The sequence below is a fragment of the Pelecanus crispus genome, chromosome 9 (genome assembly GCF_030463565.1).
Source record: "Pelecanus crispus isolate bPelCri1 chromosome 9, bPelCri1.pri, whole genome shotgun sequence".
In the NCBI taxonomy this organism is placed as follows: domain Eukaryota; kingdom Metazoa; phylum Chordata; class Aves; order Pelecaniformes; family Pelecanidae; genus Pelecanus; species Pelecanus crispus.
In genome coordinates, this window is record NC_134651.1 from 36,150,127 (window position 1) to 36,170,319 (window position 20,193).

At 43.4% G+C, this 20,193-nt stretch overlaps 1 protein-coding gene across 1 annotated transcript in view; it reads right to left on the reverse strand.

The window, feature by feature from the left end:
* Positions 1-290: 290 nt before the first annotated feature.
* BRINP1 (BMP/retinoic acid inducible neural specific 1) overlaps positions 291-20,193 on the reverse strand; it is a 60,553-nt gene continuing 40,650 nt past the window's right edge. Inside the window, exons 5-7 of the mRNA XM_009482113.2 lie at positions 14,093-14,329; positions 8,432-8,654; positions 291-1,431 (exon numbers count right to left, since the gene is read on the reverse strand). Coding sequence (XP_009480388.1) covers positions 291-1,431; positions 8,432-8,654; positions 14,093-14,329 — 1,601 coding nt within the window. The remainder of the gene's footprint in view (positions 1,432-8,431; positions 8,655-14,092; positions 14,330-20,193) is intronic.

Here is a 20,193-nt window from a genome sequence, read left to right on the forward strand (position 1 = left end):
AGAGTAAGGTGTTACCCTTTTATGATGGATTATAGAAATAACAAACATGCCTGACAGTTTTACACAGCTGCTAGAACGGGTTTAGTTTTCAACAAATAAAGAATTTCCTCTTTTTTTCCCTCTTTTGTATATTAATTACATTTTACAAATCTTGGTTTTCCCTCCTTCCTTTACTTTCCCCCCACTTTCTTTCTTTCTTTCTTTTTACTTTTTTCTCTTTTTTTTTTTTCTCTTTTATTTTTTTTACAGCAAAAGGATCAATCACCAATATGTCCACTGAAAAGTCCAGGTTAGCAGAGTTTGGCTGTCATCTGGTCTGACTGTTTGAGGATCTCGGTGTTGTACAGGTCTAGAGCGTGGTTCACACGAATGATCTCGCTGTTGGTGAGTTTCAGGCGGTGCTTGAGCATACAAGAGAACAGATCCAGCTGGGGCTTCCCTGGGGCCACGGGAGGCGCCAGTCTATTGATTCGGTCCCGAATATCCAGCAGCAAGAGCATGACAGAGGAGGAAGAATAGAACTGCCCGCCTTGCGTGTACGACTGGTTGACCTGCTGCACAGCACTGCGCAGTAGGTCAGCATTAAAACGCAGGCTGTAGCCATACACCTGCACATCCGAGATCTTGATGTAGAACTGACGCTTGGTGGGGTCAGAAAGGTCCACAGGCCCTTGGCCAGTCTCATTACGCAGCAGGGAGGGCAGCCGAGTCCGGCTGCGTAGGTAGATGTGGACGGTCTCGAAAAAGGTTTTCCACCGGTTGCCCAGTAGCAGGGTCCAGTTGTAGCACTGGCTGTTTTGGAGGCGGATTTTCTCCCAGCGTGGGTAGCCATACTCTCCAAAGGGCATGTTCCAGCCCTCAGAGTGACTCCCACTGAATGGGTTGACATAGACAAAGAACATAGGGTCCAGGCTGCTGTTGCGCATCTGGCAGATTCGCATGGAGATCCCGATCACCATGTGGATGAAGTCCATCCGGTTCTTGTTGCTCTTTAAGGTGAGGGACATGCGTTTGCGCCACCTGGGGTCGAAGAAAGTGTCCAGGCGGATCTCATTGCTGATGAAGGTGGTGTGCACATACAGGCGAGAGTCCATTTTCTGCAGCAGGTACTTCAGCTCTAGGTCCTGGAAGTCCAAGTCCGTCTCAAAGCTGATGAACTGCTCACTCCGCTCCGAGTCTACATTTTGAGGCTCGCAGCGACCCCGGTAAAGCTTATAGCCCTTGTTGCATGAGCCGCAGAGAGAGATGTTGGCAAGGCTGCACATGGCACAGCTGTTGTTGCCCCCAATGATGCAGGGGATGGGGCGCTGGCACAGGCTGGTGCCACCATGGCAAACGCAGCTCCGTTGGCTTTCCAGAAAGGTCCCCCAGAACCCATTCTCATTGCAGTAGAGCAGGGACTGGACACGAGTTAGCCATTCCTGTATTGTCCTGCAGGTAGGGAGAAGAAAGCATTAGCATTGTAGAGTCTCACAGAGCCTTTGGCATTAGCATCTTACCAAAGCCACAGTGTTTTCAGGGATATATCTGAGGCAGAGCTCTCAGAACATTGATGCCCTACCGTGGCATCTGGGAGCTATTCCAGTCTATTTCAAGACTGAATCTTTCGTCTGCTGTTTACTCCTTTGGTAGAGAACGAAAACCCTCTAAGAAATAGCTAGAAGTTAGGATTGATCATCTGAAGTCTCTCTCTTCACACTGTTCTAGGAGCTGAGACTGGCACAGCCTCCTGCCAAGGATCCCATCAGTGCCACTGTAACAAAGTTCAACCATGGGAATGGAGCTAGTAAAGCCATGACAGAGGCTGAGGTGCTATCAGACATTGCAGGTCAGCATAACTTCTAGGCTAGCAGGAGAAAACTCTTCTCCATGTCTTTGGCAATTCCCCCCACTCTCCAAAAACAGACCTGTAATGGGATGAGGCAAAGCCAGTAGTAACCTCTGCTTATGGTGCAGAGCTCAATAACAGCAGAAAAGAAGGTGGAAGTCAGGGTGCATAGACACAAAACTGCTAGAACAGCTTCTCCTTTAAAAAAATCTGCTGCTAATTAACCTCCTCTTACAGCCTCTCCCCTTAACAAGCAGACACACTCGCCCATTCCCAAGCCCCACTACTCCCATAATTGCTATATCAGCACCCTCAACTCCACGTCCTGCAGCCCTGGAACAAATCCGAATGAATGACACCGTAACCCACGTTTGCTTTTTGTTATAACCCACTTGCAATGTTGCCTTGCTGCCTCCTCTTCCCCCCTCCCCACCGCCCCGGGAAATCTCAGCACAGCGACTCCTTTCTCAGCAGCCTTCAGCAGAATGCCTTGTTCAGCCGCCTGCTCCCTCCCCTCCGCCTTCCCCCCAGCTAATGAATACTTCATTGTCTCCTCTGGGCAAAAAGTTCTTGGTAGCGCTGCAGTGAGAGGACTGGCTAATGACAAATTAGGATTCAGTCCCTGTAGAACAGGAGGAGTGATTATGGACAGAGGCGCTCAGAGCTGGATTAGTGAAATTCATGGCACCTGCATCGCCTGACCTCCGAATAATCATTAAGCTGTAGGCTGTATCAAAGAAGGCATTAAATGATACAGCAGCAAAGAACAGCAAGATGATTAGGAGGAGGGAACGAGCGGAGAGATGAGAGTATAAAACAGAGGAAAGAGCTGGAAGGAAAGAAATAATCAAGGAGCAGAAAGGGTAGGGGAAGAAAGAGGGGGAAAATGTGCAGGTAAAAGGAAAAATGAGAGAGAAATGAGTAGGCAGGAGGAATAGGTATGGAAAAAGGGGAAAACTGAAACAACAGCAACAACTGAAAGAAAGAGGACAGGCAGGAATGAAAAGAAGCAGGAAGAAACTGAGTGAAAGGGAAAAAAAAATGAGACAGTGAGGAAAAAGGAAGTGCACTAGCAGGAAAATTCTGAAGCCTTGGATGTGGGAAGAGACAATTTTCACATTCCTTCTGTGGTACAGGGCTGCCAGGGTCTCTTTCCCCTATTCACAGCTAACAGGAGCCCTCCTGCTAGTGGAAAAGACAAGGTTGGCTGGGGAGCTTGGGAACAAGGCAGTGACCTCTATAAATATCTGCTGTAGAGGGAGAAGGTGACAGCCCTGGTCCCTAGAAAATATGCACAGGGCTACTCCTGGTTTCTAGGACAGCTCTGCTTTGGAGGGGAGGAGACAGCACAGTGTGACTGCAAAACATGTTGCTGACAGCAACAAGCACTCTCAAAACCATTCCCTGGGGACTGAGTCTGCCTTCTGCTCACAGGAGAATTTTTGCTCACCTTTTCAGCAATAGAAATATTTTTTACCCCATCTGAAGCCTTGCAGTTCCTGTTTGGAAAATCAGCCAAATGCACTTGAACTTAACAAGGCACCCAGCTTCCACGTTTCAATCTCCCTAAGGTGCTGTGAGCCCACCTTGATTCCTCCATGCACCTCCTTGAAAGCTTCTTTCTTTGCTTCTAACCACTAATCTAAGCATGAAGCTGAGGGATGATGAGCAAGTGGAAGATGAACTAAATCCAAAGCAACCCTCCAATATAAGCACACTGGCTGCCTGGGTTCGCTGGGTTGGGGGAATTGCTGAAGGGAAGCACAAGGTTCCTGCATGCTGCCTCGTCCCATGATTGGGTTTGATGACAATGATGAAAATCAGAAGTTGCTTTGAAATGAGTATCTTCTGCAGCCCCAAGCTTTGTCCCTAGCTCCCGCTGTAATTTCTACCAAGACAAGGACAGGGAGAAGCCCAGTAGCATGAAGAAAATGAAAGGCTGAGGCAGGAGGCTGGTGGCAGATAGATGGTAAATGTCCAGCTCCACCAAGCACCCTCTCAGCATCCCTATCCCTGACCATGAGGTGAGGACAGTATTTTGCTGATTTCCACAGCTCTCTCTATGGTCACATCTGTTGGTTTTTGTGGCACTGGGCTTCCAGATGAAGTAGTAACAGTTGCTCACAGGACTAAAGGTGATTTCTGAGGTGGGTTTGATGAGGTATTCGGCACTGTCAGGGGTGTGCCTGTGTGCACGTACTGCCACCACTTTCATACAGCTGTCAATAGCCTCATACAGCTGCATATGCAAACGACAGCCACACACTGAGCAACTACCATGCACAGATCTCAATTCCAGCTCTGTGCAAGTGAACGTGACTCTCCTGATTTCCTCATGCACTCACTTGTGCACAGGATTCCCAGTGTATTTGTGCAGTGCTGTCTTGATGCTTTACATGGGTTTTACATGTTGATAATGTCATTGAGTTCATGGGACAAGGAGTGCAAGGCTATACAAGAGGGTACACGATAAAAATTAGAGTCAGATGATCATATCCTGTCTGTCTTAGGTGTGCTCTCTCTTAGAGGAAAAAAAAATGCTATCTTTCTGTCTTTCTCTTATAGTAACAGTCAGCAGAGCAAAACAAGAAAGGAGTCTCATCTGATATCTTGCAATCAAAACTAGTAATTTTCCTGTTCCCCAGATCAACTTTGTGGAAGAAGGATGGGAGGGGATCAGGACAAAGAGGTTTTTTTTTTCTTTTGGGGTGTGTGTGTATATGTCTTAGCATTCAGCAAAGACACAAGTAGGACAAAAAAAAAAAAAAAGGTGGCTACCCACCATCTGCTGATGGCAGCAATAAAGGATGTAATTAAATGAAAATGCAGAATCCAGGGCAGAGCTGGGCATCAGCTACAAACATGACAATGGGAAGTGTGATAGAGAAAGAGAGAGGAAAAGTGGTATAAATTACCCCATTTTGTCTTGCAACTGGGACAGGATAAGAATATACACAGGACTAGTCACAGCTCTTCAGCTGACAGGAGGTAACTTCTTAAAACACATTCGTGTGACGGCTCAGAATCATGTGAATATAACCAAGAGATGTCAGGGCACAAGGACGCTGAAGAGAGCCACTGTTTAAAAGCTGAAAGCCAGTGGCAGAGTAGCCATTGGTTTTCATTTTAATTATTTCCTCTTTCATTAAGGAGTCATCAGTTTATCTTTCTCCCTCTTAATATCATTGCAAAAGTTATTTTGCCTAATGTTTGCTACCCCTGGAAGTTCAAAGTATAAAGTACTAGAGCATGTGAAATTAAAAAAAGGAAAACTATGTCTTCAAAGGTCACTGTCAAGCAATTTTACATTCAACTTTAATATCTTACATTCCAAACTAAAATGAAAAAAATGGCATCCAGGCAAAGCTGCGAGTGAGAGTTATTTTGCAGTGTTTTCTTGCTGTTGCTCACTGGAGACATGCAGTCCCCTGGCAATGCTGGGAACTGGGAGCCAGGTAATAATGCAGAGCTGTTTCACCATTTAAAACCTATCTCCTGTGACAAAAAAAAATGTTTTGCAGGACAGTGTGAGGCTTTCAGATCAGAAGTGGAGGTCAGGTTATAAAGAAAGGTGATGAATAATTTTCTTTCCTCCTGACTTGTTATTTTTCAGGTTGATCAGGTCTGGGGAGGGGAAGAAGCTGATGGGTGTTCCTTGAGACAAAGGTGCAGCTTTGATGTAGATGATGTCTAAGCTGATTAGAAAACCAAACTGTACCAAAACAAAAACCAAACAAACCAAACAAAAAACACTCAAAAACCCCAATCAAAAACCCAATCCAGCAGGACAGATTTTTTTTTTTTTTTTAATTGCAAGGAAAAAAGTAGGGATTTGTTGTGGTTTAACCCCAGTCAGCAACTAAACACCACACAGCCACCCACTCACCCTCCCTCCACCCCTGGTGGGACGGGGGAGAGAACTGGGGGAAAAAAAAAGTAAAACCCATGGGTTGAGATAAAGACAGTTTAGTAGGTCAGCAGAGGAAGAGAAAATAATAATAATAACAATGATAAAAGAATATACAAAACAAGCGATGCACAATGCAATTGCTCACCACCCACTGACCGATGCCCAGCCTGTCCCAAGCAGCGATCGCCGCCCCCCTGGCCAACTCCCCCCAGTTTCTATACTGAACATGATGTCATATGGTATGGAATAGCTCTTTGGCCAGTTTGGGTCAGCTGTCCTGGCTGTGCCCCCTCCCAGTTTCTTGTGCGCCTGGCAGAGCATGGGAAGCTGAAAAGTCCTTGACTAGCATAAGCAGTACTCAGCAACAACTAAAACATCAGTGTGTTATCAACATTATTCTCATCCTAAATCCAAAACACAGCACTATGCCAGCTGCTAGGAAGAAAATTAACTCTATCCCAGCCAAAACAAGGACAGGATTTAACAAGCTTTTCTTTGCAAACTCACCTTTCACTTTCCAACCAGCACTAGCTGCTGTGGAGGTACTTTTGGGCTTTCTGTATGGAACAGTGAAATAAAAAATGCTATTTTTATTCTCAGCAGCTGTGAGATGTACGCTTAACTAATGACAATCTGGCTGCAGCCCAGAACATGTATCAACCCTCCCTTTCCTTTGGATGTTATTTATATTTTACATCCAGAGTTTTAAAATGCAACGATAGGTACTCATTCAACATTGAAGCTTTAACAACTGAGGATTGGTTTCTTTTTTAAACAGACTTGCCTCCAAAGAGGTGTTTTTTAAGCAAAAGCAGTGCAGAGCAAATACATATCTATATGTATATTTCGTTCTTCGGTATTGCAGAAGGTCGTGGAGAATCAGCCTAATTGCCAAAATTCCTACTCTTTCTTTTGGAAACACCACCTCTTCCTTTCCCTGAGGACAATCAACAGCAATCCTATTTCTTTTTAACATTGCTTTTGAATATATAAAGTAGGCTTACTATTATGTGTATTAAAGAGAGAGAGGCTTGCTCTTAATAGAACCTTTCCATCCTTTCAAAGCCACTGGCATGCTTGATAAGTGTCTGTCCTTCTATACAGTAACAATTAGAAAATTAGAGTATTTCCAAGCCCTGTGAAAAGAACGATGAAATGCATACCGCTTCCACTACACATCTGTCTACTGAGCCCCTCCCCTGCCTTGCTACAAATGCAGAATGACAAATAAGAAAAGAAATTATAATATGCCTGGTGGTGTTGACTTAAACAAATCAAGCACATCAGTCAGTTAAAAACCCAGCTGCCATCATCCATTTTGTCCTCCTTCCCGCAGATTTTATACTACTAGTTGGAGGCTCCCTTTCTGTATGGCTGACTTTTTAAAAATAGAAGAGAAACGCAAAAGACATATTTATCTGAATGCTTTGCAGCAACATGGTTGGCTGGATATTTGCTCGCTGATGCTTTACTTTGTTGTTGTTGTGGCACAACTCAAAATAACGCCTTGACATGCTTGTGACTCCTCCACCAGTTGGCTTGTTTATAGCAACTCAGCTAATTGGCAGGAATGGGCCAACTTTAGGAAGTTCTCCAGACTTTTTTTCACAATCTCTTAAACTTAATAGATATTTCTCCTCATCCCTAGTAAGTCCATCAAGCCTTTGCCCAGAAACATGAGGGTTTTGAGTAATTAAAGAGTTGTTAAGCCCTGGAAGACTTTCCTGAGCTGCACAGCGATGAAATGAAAACTCGGTGTGCTTAGCAGCCAGGGGGCTGGATGATACCAGGAGACAACAGTCAGTCAGTTTATTTTCTCTTGAGATTTAATATTTAGGTGATGAAGGAGGTGAAAAAACAATTCCTCTACAAACATTAACTTGGTCTGACCCTTCCAAGAGAAGCATGAAAGAAAAGGCACTTGGACTCATTTTTTCTGAGATTTTCAGTGTTACTTCACTCCAGACAAAGTAGAAAGAAACAGCAAGAAGTGTTTATTAAAATCCATGGATGCAAGTCTCCAAAAATGATTGGAAGCTAACTTAAACTCAGCCATAGGTCAGGATTGAAATGAGCCAGCAGGAGGTGACTATTGGATATCAATAGTTGCTGTAGCTGTAATGGAAAATCTACTCTCTCTGTCTGTAATAACATTGCTAGGCTTCTGGTCAGTGCAGGTTTGCAGGCTCACTCTGCATTTTGTAGAAGAGATGTGATCTATTTCAAGTGAAACTGAAGCTTCTCTTTCCCTCTGGCTATATTCATTGAGGACCACAACTCAAAAATGTTCTGAAGCATCTTGTGCTCCATATGTCCACGTTAACAGCAAATGAAGGCTTAAAGCTTGGCTGTGGTACATGATGCAAGACCTTAAAAAGCAACTTAGTCTGCTTGGCTGTCTGTTGTCAGCCCTGTAATAGTCTTGCAGAACACTACAGAATAAATGGGTGCCTTTCACCTGGGTAGGTAAGACCACACAGAAGGGATGTGAATATGCTGAGGTATGTGATAAAGGTTACTTACACCTCCAGAAATGTCAACCCACTCCCAGACTTTACCATTTTCCCCCAAACCTCCATGTTAGCCCACCCTATATCCAAACACTTAGGCTGTTGGGCTTAGGTCCAAGCCCAGGCTCAGCTCCATCAATCACCCATCACAGCACACCCATCCCCAATGAAGGATGAAGGTACCTTTCTCTAGGCAGCTGGTGGTTAGGATTGTGCCGACACCGGACACTGAGGCCAAAGAGTTTGCGGGCAGTACGCTGGATCTTCTGGCGCTGGGCTTCCAGGGAGCTCTGCAGCAGCTTGTAGCGGTTCTGCAGATCCCAGTCATTCCCCCAGTGCTGGTGGATGCTCCCAATGGTCAGGAAGTGGTTGCTAGGTAGCCTTTTCATGAAGGATTTAAACTCATCTGGAACACACAAGAACGTGGAAAAATGCAGAGGTTTCTGAACTGTAAGAAAGTTACAAAGCTTTTCATTAGCAGGATGGAGAAACAGCAATGATGTATAAGGCCATCAGTGCTCTGCTAAAGGAAGGTGATGTTCATTAACTCACTGATCTGTCATTCTGCCCCAGGAAGCTAATTCCATGGCTGTTGCTGCTCCCATATGGGAAATGAAACCCAGAGAGTATTAGGGTGAAACAATACGGTTAATGTGTACAGGGTGGAGAAAAAAAGAGAGCAAATTCCCTGGAGCATGGGATTATAGTCTAGGGGTTATGAACAAAAAGCAGGGTGTTGTAATCATTGTCAGTTAAAGAGTTCTAATTTAAATTGTTTTTCCGCTGCTCCTAAAATGCCGTTTGTTGTTGAAGTCAAATCACTTTGGCTCTGTTGTTAAAAAAAAGAGAAAAAACAGCTTTAAAAAATCTCCAGAGGAAGGGTTTGGGTTGTGTTAAAATGTCCTACTTTCTTATTTTTTAAAAAGAGGATTCTGATTCTTTTTTCTCATTTAACTTAATTTGAAGTTAAATGAATTGCTTTATGTAACAGTGAAAATAAAATAAAATAGTTTGCAGGGCTAAAGTCAGAACAAAATGTGTCAATTTTAGCCAAAGGAAAAAATCTAATTGATCCAAAAATATGTTGTTAAATGTTGTTTTGTGATCACTTTATTTCAGTTTGATTTTGTCTGATAATGAAAAAACCATTATGTAGGGTTTGAGTTTTTTCATCACAAAACAGAAAATCTGATACTGTTTCTGTTTATGACCACCCCTTTCTTCCTAACTGAGAAGTACAGTTTTCTTAGACTCTGATTACCAGGCTGGGACACCCTTGTATGGAAAAAACAGATGGTTCCAACTTTCTCAGTAGAAAATAACCCAATTTTTGATACCAGAAAACTGTGTTTGACACACTGAGACCTTGAGAAATGCAAGGAGTGAGCCAACAAAAACCCCATAAAGTGCAATAGAGAAAAATAACAAAGCTCTGCACCAGGGCAGAACAACCCCGCGCATCTGTACAGGCTTGGAAACAACCAGTTGAGTAACAGCTGCTAGAATGGTCCTGGGGGTCACTGTGGGCACCATGCTGAAGGTGGGTCAACACTATGTTCTCACTGGAAATAACACAAACTGCATACTGGGCAAAACCCAGTAGGTTGGGGAAGTTAATTCTTCTTGGCACTACTGAGGCTGCACCTCCATTTCTCTGCCCAGCTTTAGGGACACGCAAAGATGGGTGTTGAGAAACTGGGGAGGGCACTGTTGAGGGCTACCGAGATGGTCAAGGGCCTGGAGCACAAGTCCTACAAGGTCAGGTGGAGGGAGCTGCACTTGTTTAATCTGGTGAAGAAGAGGCCAAGGGGCAATCTAATTACAGCTTACAACTGCTTGAAAGATACAAGTACTAAGGAGATAAACTCTTCTTATTAGAGACAGATGGTATAACAAGGAGTAATAGACAGTTTGCAGCTTGAGAAGTTCAAATGATTTACTGAAAAACTTCTTCACTTGGAGGTAATGCAGCACTGAAACATGCTGCCCAGAGATGTAGAAGAATGTCTCATTTTAGACTCATTTTAGACAAAACTGTGGCTGACTTGATCTAGTGCTGGTGGTAGTCCTGGTTCTAGAGGGAGGTGGACTAGAGACCTGCCATAAACCCCACAAAGCATCCAACAAGAAATGCAGCCATCTTTCCCTGTAAGTCATCTACATTAGTTTTCTTCCTTTCCTAATCCTTTTTTTATAAATTCCTTCATCCCATTTTCAGAAGGAAAAAAGGACAATACCCAAAAAAAAGGAAAAAATGAAAGCTTGTAAAAGCTGAAATCTTTTCAAAAAAAGAAATAATCCATAGAATTATTAGACAAAATCAGACCAGATAATTTACAACCTATTCTACAAACCTTATATATATTTGCATAACAGATTTCCTATTATTCAGCAACTTGCAGTTTATGCTTAACTGCGTAACAAAGAATATCTATGCATTAGTCAGTACCATCATTATATAGATGGTAAATGGATGTTCATGTCCTACTCGTCACATGGTGAAACTGAGCACCTAATAAAAATAATTATCAACATTGCACTATCAAGATCCACAGGACATCTGCTTGTCTCCTTTCTTCCCCAAAGATAACTGAGATTTTTTTTTTTTTTTAATCATCTCTCAAGTTTTCACTCTATTTGTAATGCTGCTTTCAGTGCCCTTCTCCTCCCCAAAAATGATTCTCTCCTGTTCAGTGGTCCTCTGAAACTATCATCATGTATAATTGCTTATGTTGACCATGCTGATTACTCCTGGTACCTTTCAGCAGTAAAAGCCTTGCATTTGCTTCCCGCCCCTTATAAATCAATTTCCTCAAAAGCCTGTTTGTGCAAAAGACCAAGCTCTTTTCCCTCTGATGATGAATGTGCTACATTTTTCATAGAGATGGGTAAGGCAGAAATTTCAGTGCAGTGTGCACATTTTGATACTGCAGTGCAACGTTAAGGGAAAAACAAATGAGCAAAATAAAGCTAGATGGGGTTGTTGTTTTTTTTTTTTTTTTTAAAGGGGGGTGAAAAAAGAAAATGCTTTCCAAAAAGAATAGTTTCTTCATTATTTATTTATATTTATTTATAACTATCCCTGGAGGCCCCAGCCAAAACTATGGTGGCATTTTGCTATGCCTTGTACCTTTCTGGGAATAGTTCATTCTTAACCCTGAGAATTTCCTATTAACTAATACGGATGTTTGCATTTGTTTTTATTTTATTCAGCAGCACAGAGAATGTTGATGAAGGCTAGGACTACATCTCCCATAATGCAACATGTCCTTCTTTTTGCAGAGTCACCCAGTGCCTGGAGGCAGTCCCATGGCAATGACTCATCATCACACATGGTACAGGGCAGAAGGCCCTGCCCCAGTGCGGGGCTCCTGGAGAACGGTGGCATCACAGTGAAATGGCCATGTCAAACACCTCTTTCAAAGATGAAACTTTCATTTTTCCAGTGCTTGTCTTTTCAGTTAAAAAAAAAAAACAACCAACCACATTTTCATCAGAAAGCAATATTACTGCAAAAAAACCCCCATGACTTTTAATCGAACGGCTGTTTTAAAATCCAGAATCACAGTCCTGACGCAGAATCTTTTGGCCAGCCATACTAAAATGCCACGAATAAGGCAGTGTTATTTTTCTCAATTTACACATGAGCAATGAAGCACAGGACTAAGAGAGAGCTCCTGGGCTGATTTAAAGCAGCATCAGTTCACTGCAGCCTTCTTGACTTTGAAGATGCTATCCCAAATCACACCAAGTCTTGATTTGCCCTGCATGATTTTTTCAAATTGACATAGGAATTCAACACAGATCAGAAACAGAATATAAATCTTTTAGGCTGTCAGCAGCTTCCTGTGCAAATGGTATTTGCTTTCAGAGCACTTATGTGCCTTTCAGCCCACTTTATTGGAAAAGTCTTCAGATGTCATTAGAGGCTTCGTTTCTGCTGTTCATTATGAAGAAAATCCTCTAGTTATTGGGAATATTTATTAAAACAAAGAAGCAAAATACTAATACTACATTGTTTTGTGGTAGCAACTTTCGTCTCAAAGGATAAGTTCACGCATGATGCAACAAAGTGATGAATGAGATGCAGCAGCTTTAAACAGAAGATAATCACTCCATCTAGCCCTGAAAAGCCTCCAGCCCTGGGTGGAATATGGCTACAGCACAGCAATGAATTGCACTGCAATGTGTCACTTTAACTTTGCAAATGAAAAACACCTTCCCCTGTTGAAATCTCAAGGGAAGGGAGACTGAATATAATTATCTACCACAGTCTTTGCTTAGATCAAGTGCAACAAGTACAGAATGGAACAGTAAAACAATCACTGTGGGACTGTAATTCTTCTCTCTCCATAAGGCTCTCACCTTCTAAGTGTCTGGGTTAGATCCCCTGGGAATGTAAAGGGATTTGATGAGTGGTGGCCAACATGTGGCTCTTCAGTACCTTGTGTGAAGATTCTGTGCCAGAACTAGCAACTAGTAACACTTCACTAGGGGCAGAGCTGTGCTGGCAGGTATGGCCAGTAATCCTAATTTGCATAGTACTAAGCTAGCAGAAGCTTCTGAAATCCGCAGTTCAGGTTTGCCCTGGTGTACCCACCCCATCCATGAATCTATAGAAATTCCCAGAAAGCCACTGACTTCTTCAGCTACTGACCTACTTCTGGAACTGCCCCAGCCTTGTGGTTCCCCATAGTGTATGGGGGGCTCTTGTCAAGATGGTCATTCAGCCTTAGGCCATTAACTGCTGCTCTGACTTTGCTCAGCTAAGCACCAAGTTGACAGTGTGAGCTGGACATAAGAATCTGTGCAAAAGCAGATGCACCAGCAGGGTCCACATATTGAAGTATGAAGTAGTCCTCAACAGCCTGTTGAGGAAACATCATAGGCTGCTTCATTTCAACCATTAAAGGGATTAAGGTAAACTTCAACATGAAGAAAGAAATTGCTTCCGGGAAGACTTCTGAAGAAGAATTCTTCAATGCCTTGAATGGAGCTATGGTCCCTTCCTCATAGTTTTTTTTTCTAACATGGAGACCTGGACAGTTATGACAATAATCATTAAAGAAAATGTGTTGGAAAGTAACTGGCTAAGACTAAGAGATGAGAGGCAGCACAGTGATAAGTTCTTGACCGAGTACTGCTTAGTGCCTGTGTGGCTTCAGGATAGGCAGACCACTTGCTAAAGGAAAGGATTTAATTACGCTGATAATATCGCTCTCTTTCCTATCTCAAGCCCTTGAAAGTGATGTTGCACACCTACTATGGGTGTTACCAGCATCAATGTGGAACAAACTCCGCTGACACCCCCAGCATCACACTGGGAGAAAGCAAAGGGAGAAGAGAAATGTTCACACAAGCAGACATCGGCACTGTAGGAGAGAAAAGCAATTTTCCCTTCTCCTCTCTATCTCAAATGAGGTGTCATCTGCCCGTGCTCTCTCTCTGTGAATTGCCTTTCACCAAAGCAGAATAAATCATTCATGCAAATCTGAAAAGCAATTTCTGCATCATTCATATTGTGGAAGTTTCGCTGTAGAAGTATTAAAGAGAGATTCTGAGCTGGTTTAGTATGAAAAAAACAGATTTTTAATCAAACAAACTCTTCCATGGAAAATATCCCCTTATACATAGAATTACATGTGGTGTGTGTTTTTGTATGTACATGTATAGAGAAAAAAAAGCACTCCCTCAAGACTAAGATCACATTTTTAGGTTTAATATCCTCTATTTTTTATCCAAACTGGAACACTATATTAAGGGAAGAAAGGGTTCTTAACTGGTATAATCTGATGTTGCTTTGTTTGAAATAAATCAATCGGAATACATGTTTTGCTTGGTTACCTGAATTCTCCAGATCTTTATAGGCTTCTGTCCAGGTCTTGGCCATGTTTGCTAGTGTGTACTCCATGATCTGGATGTCGGTGATGGGGCAGTTGCACTGCGGGAACTCCTCTGCACACTGGCAGCCACACTGGCTGTTCCGGCAGATGTACTCCCCCTCGCCATTGCACATGATGTAACTCAAGGCAGACTGGACAAACTTCTCTTGCAAATACTGAGGGAAGATGATCTGGAGACCTGGCATAGAAACAAGAGGCAAAGATGTGGAAAAAAAAAAATAGTCATTTCAGGTATCTGTTCTTCTTTTCAAAACCTGTTTCATTAACAGTTTGGAAAAGTGATGCTGAGGAATTAAAAGCTGCTGGGATATTTCTCTCAGACCTGTCATGAGTAAGGAAAGTGGGGTACAAATTGCATGCCTCCAGTGCAAATGGTGAGTTAGCTGAGAGCAGAGCCTATCTGCTCTATGAGAAAAGTGTGACAAGTAAATTCTCCCTCCCCAACACCCAGTGTACCCCCTTCATCCCAGTTCTGGATCCCAGTACAGTACAAAGCATCTGAATGCAAAGCCTCCCTTATTCGCAGGTGCAGGGTTTTTTATGCTTTGCAACCAAGCGCTAGTTGAGAAGTGATGAGCATTATGCTGTTCTGACCTGTTTTGAGAGAGACTAAATAGGTTTGGTACCACAGAAACAAGGAATCTATACACTGAAAGAGAAAAGAAGAAAGAAAGGAAAACAGAAGAAAGAAAAATAATACAAGCAGGGATTTATAAAAGACCCTTGCAGAGTTAAGTGCCCAGCTCCCACAGTATAAATACAGGAGCTGGGTACCTGAGTCTTTTCAGCTTGCTCCCTGCTAGGAAGGCTACTTGCCAAATCCTATAAAAGTGCAAATGGATTTAGTGCCAATGATTTCAGTGGTGCTTTGAAGATTTACATTAGCCGAGAGATCTAGCCCCATGTCTCTTTCTCCAAAGCAAGTGTTTGTGTATCCATCCATCTGTGCAGGCATTAGTGTACGTGTACACTTGCTCAGGTACCAGAGGACATGATAACAGTTTAAGTGTTTGCCCTGTGTACAGTGTAGATGTTTTTCCATCCTGTCCTTCTCCAGCCCCTGTTTCCGGGCTCCCTACAGATGTCCCTGAGGATTCACAGCTGTTTCCTTCTACCTGGCAAGTCCTGCCTGTCAAACTCAGTCAGCATCTGTGGTGCATGAGGCAGAGACGACAATAACTCTGAGCGAGCCTTTTGCAGGAAGCCTGGCCCGCTTTGCCTTCCTTGTAAAAGGCCCAGGGATTTCAGAGTGGCAGATAAAGGAGTTTATGGCTTGAACAGCAGTGCTGAACTCCAGTGTAATGAAGGCACGCAGGTCAATTACCCATCTGTTTGTGTTTCTATTGTGCTGAATTACTGTATCTGTGGCTGACAGCTCATTGGAGTGGAATGAAAATAAGACAATAATTCAGAGGATGAGAGTGTACAGGAAGGGCAGGAAGGGCAGGAAGGGCTGTGACTCCTTTCAGGAGTTCAGTCCCATCTCTGTGATGGGTCATGTTCACCTCAGACAAGAGAAAAATGGCAGGCGGTGCCTCAGGGACCCCCATTACCCTTTTGCTTTTGGTTCCACAGAGATACCTCAGCCTTGACAAGGTCCTTCTGGAAGACCAAGTCTGGGGGGATCAGGAGGGTGTTGAAGGCACAGGGACCTCTGTTTCCTCTCTCCTCCTGCTATTGCCAGGACACAGTCTCTGAGAGCACCATGCCCGGTGGCAGCAAGCTGCCCCAGTCTGACCTAATTCGCAGTCGAGTGTGGAGCAGTAGCAGCCAGGCAGGATAAACACAGGGCAACGTTCAGCTGGAGAAGACATTAGTGACACTTGCACAAGGAAGGATTTCAAACCCAGTATTTGGAGGCACTGTGTCTGTATAGGTCCTGCTGCCTTTTCTGCATCGCTGTTGCAGGAAAGGGAGGGAACATGCAAGGGGCTGACCACAGTCTACAGCATCCCTGTGAACACCTCAAGACTAGTCTAAGGAGGATCAGCATTTTGAGGTCCCTTTGGTCTTTCCTGAGATTTTTCTCAATAAGAAGCTCAGCTTTTTCCTCCTGTTGTCTTCAGGAAGGACTGAAGTTCAGTCTCTTTTAGGGATTTATCTGAAGCAACCACCACAGAGGAATGGTCCCTTTCCAAACCTGAAGGTTTGGACACACTGAGATGAAGGATGATCCCACCTGCCAGACTCCAGGACTTTCCTTCAGGATGGAAAGAAAATGCAGCACTATTGGAGAACTGAGATCTGCAAAAGGGGCTTGGAGAGCCTGAAGGCTGCTACACTCACTGAGCTTGCAAGCTCACAGGAGAGGTTGGCTGGACTTCTTGATGTACATTGACCCTCTTTATTCATGGTCCAAGTCTCATGAATAAATCTTTCCACTCTCTGCCTCATGGACGAGTGTCGTGGTTTAGCCCCAGCCAGCAACTAAGCACCACGCAGCCGCTCGCTCACTCCCCCTACCCCGATGGGATGGGGGAGAGAATTGGAGGAGTAAGAGTGAGAAACACTCCTGGGCTGAGATAAGAACAGTTTAATAATTGAAATAAAGTAAAATAGTAATGCTAATAGTAACAGTATAATAATGATAATAATAATAATGATACACGAAGCAAGTGATGCACAATGCAATTGCTCACCACCCGCCGACCGATACCCAGACAGTTCCCGAGCAGCGATCGCTGCTCCCCGGCCAACCCCCCCCCAGTTTATATACTGAGCATGACGTCATATGGTATGGAATAGCCCTTTGGTCAGTTTGGATCAACTATTCTGGCTGTGCCCCCTCCCAGTTTCTTGTGCGCCTGGCAGAGCATGGGAAGCTGAAAAAGTCCTTGACTAGCATAAGCAGTACTCAGCAACAACTACAAACATCAGCCTGTTATCAACATTCTTCTCCTACTAAATCCAAAACACAGCACTATGCCTGCTGTTAGGAAGAAAATTAACTCTATCCCAGCCGAAACCAGGACAACGAGCAACCTGCCCTGGTTGCTCCTCCAGCCTTTGAATATGAGGCCCAAATGCCCACAGGCTCTTTACCTCACAATATTTTCTCTTTGAATTTTAACTTGGCTAACAGCGCCTACATGCTGTCTGATCCCAGCTACAAATGATACTGGATTTGGAGATTTTTTTTCTAGAGGGGAGAGGGGTAAAAAAACCAACTAAAGTTTTGAGGAAAGAACTTCCCATGGCAAGGAATATCGTTGTGTATCTCAGCACATGCAGAAACATGAATACCCTCTAATCTCCAAAACATAACATGGTCCCATCCTAGACTACAGAGTGCCTTATGTCGATGCTTGATTTTCTCCATAAAACTCATGGTTTCTAAAACACATTTCAAGGATAACCTTCTCTGGTAAGAAATAATCTCATGTTTAAGAGGTAATCAGACCCCCTGTACACTTAGGACCAATTCAACAAAACACTTCTATAAATACTTAACTTTAATCAGGCAAAGAGTTCTGCTGGAATCCATGCAGTTAACTGTAGCATTTAACAAGCAGCACATACTCAAATATGTGCTTAGACCAGGAACAAGTGACACACAAATCCAGCTACTCATCAAAATACAAGTGTGCATACACCAAACACAAAGCCCTAACTTTAAAACTGTAAACATGCTGTAGGCATTACATGTGACTTGGAGATCTTCCAGCCAGGAATTTCCTTGTGGAAGAAATCAGCATTAGCATTACTGAAACACAACCACGACTGCTTTCAAGTTTGTGCATTGATATGTATGTATAAATAGCCACACATTTATCATCATACCCAGACACAGGCAGATTCATATCAATATTTTTGATTTTGTATTGACCATCCTTGTGACCTGATCCTAGCAAGATATTTTACAAGTACTGGGCCAATAGCATCTCACCCAGTCCTGGTACCCTCCTCCATCATTCCTATGCAGTTCTGTACCATGCCCAGTGACTAAATATTGCTGAAATTTAATTGATTACAGCTGTCAGTAAAGCACAGGTGTCATTAATCATTTTTAAGGTAAGCTTTATAAACATGAGATTGTAAGAAGGCCATACTGCTTGAGGCCACTGTTCTGGGCGCTCCAGTTGCCACTTTAAAGGACTGTAACAGCACACCAGCCCCACAGAGCAGCTTGCAGCCAGCCACGCTAGCCAGGAAAGCCCTGCTGTCAACCACAACTTTAATAAAACATCCTAAGATAATGTTTTGTTCTCTAAGAATTTTCTTTGAATACTGCAAACATTTAAAAAAAAAAAAAAATCTTTCAGTGTTGTCTACTGATAAAGCAACCTCATCTCAGCAGCCAAGCATTGGGGCAACCTGATCTTAAAGGCTGAGATACTGGACCATTTTCATGGGGTGAACACCTCAATCCAAGCCAGGGTACACAAGGAATGGGCTCGTCCTCCACAGCAGCCTCAGGAGCTGATAATACATGCAGAAGGTACATTTGCTGGTGACAAGCGTTAGTAGGAATACCTTAGTTTTGAAGGTAACTTACTGATCAGAAGGAGGAATTCTGCCACTCTGTAAAGTGTAAAGTTCCTCTTAAAAATTAAGAGCAGCACAGATATTGTTTGGAATAGATAACTACAGGCAGAATATGAAGTGTCTGACAAGGGAACATGTCCTTAATTCACCTAGAAAAACTATTAGAGATGTTTGGCTTTGGACAGTATATAAAAGGCTTCCTGCATAAAAAGAGGTAAATTTCCCCAGCTCTAAATTAGAGCTATTTGAAACATTTTCCACAGAAGAGTTCTCTGTTGAAAATGCAGTTTCATTGAAGCATTTTGTAAGAGCATGTTGACTCCAAAAGCACTTTTGACAGGGGAAGGTCTAAATGTATTTTTCATACTTACTCATTTTGTTTCACTGAAAAGCTGAAATGTTTTGTGTTGTCATTGCTGCTCTGCCCATCTTGGCAAAGACTTTAATATTAATTGTAATGTAAATTTTAATCTTCTATTACCATATCTGACGTAACAAACTACCTAATATACAATATTTCCTGTTTCATGTCACAATGTTTAGAATAGCACAGAAGGATTTTATCTTATTGAAACAGTGCCATGTTGCAATATTGACATATACTGTCACACTGTCCAAGAGGATACGTCTCTGTAATTTTAATTTCCCAAAACTGTTCAAAATGTTGCTTTTTTTCACTCAAATTTTCAAATTTCAGCCTAGGACACTCTTCCAGGGAACACAAATTCCCATTTCCCACCAGACTGTTGTAGAGCTGCTAGCATCTTCCCCTCCCATTCTCTGGTTTACTCTTTTTCCAGGCAGCACAGGCAGCTCATGCATCAGCCGCACTGGAGGTTTCATGCTGGTGGCAGGGACAGGGGGATACGAAGTGCAAATAAGTGCAGTCACCTGTGAGATCCTGGCCTACAACAGGATGCCCCCAGTCCTGTGAGGGGAGGCTGCATCACTGCACAGCTCCCCCCATGCACGGGACAGGGAACCTGCCCCCAAGTAGTGCTAGGAAAAAGGGGAACCTTCTGAGCTACTGTGATATATGTACCTGTATATATACGCCAGTGCGGGCATCTAACACAGATGTACACGCATACTGGGTCGACATGGATACAGGTTTATAAATTAGTGATGCTTTTCTGTCCATGTAACCATAGGTGCAGAACCAGATACCCTGCACTGTGCACACATCCAGGCCTTCCCCTAAATCTCCAAGCTGGCTGACCTTCCCGTACCCTACATACAGGCATGAAGGTAACTTAGCTCTGGGTCTGGCCATTGCATCTCTTAAAGAGCATGTCCTTAAAACCACGACTCTCAGGGCTGGGTGGCAGCAAGCAAGTTCAGAAACAGAAATTCTCCCTGTCACGAAGATGCTGCTCTTTTATTGAGCTGGCCTCGGAGCCAGAGTGACATGAAGGTAGTAACATGGATTTCTGTCAGCAGCTCATGCTCGGCTGCTAATCAGATCAGAGGAGACTCGGTCACAATCCATTACCTGCAGCCCTGTGACTAATTCCTAATGAGGCCTCTCAGAGCAGAGGAAGGATCCTGGGTAATTAT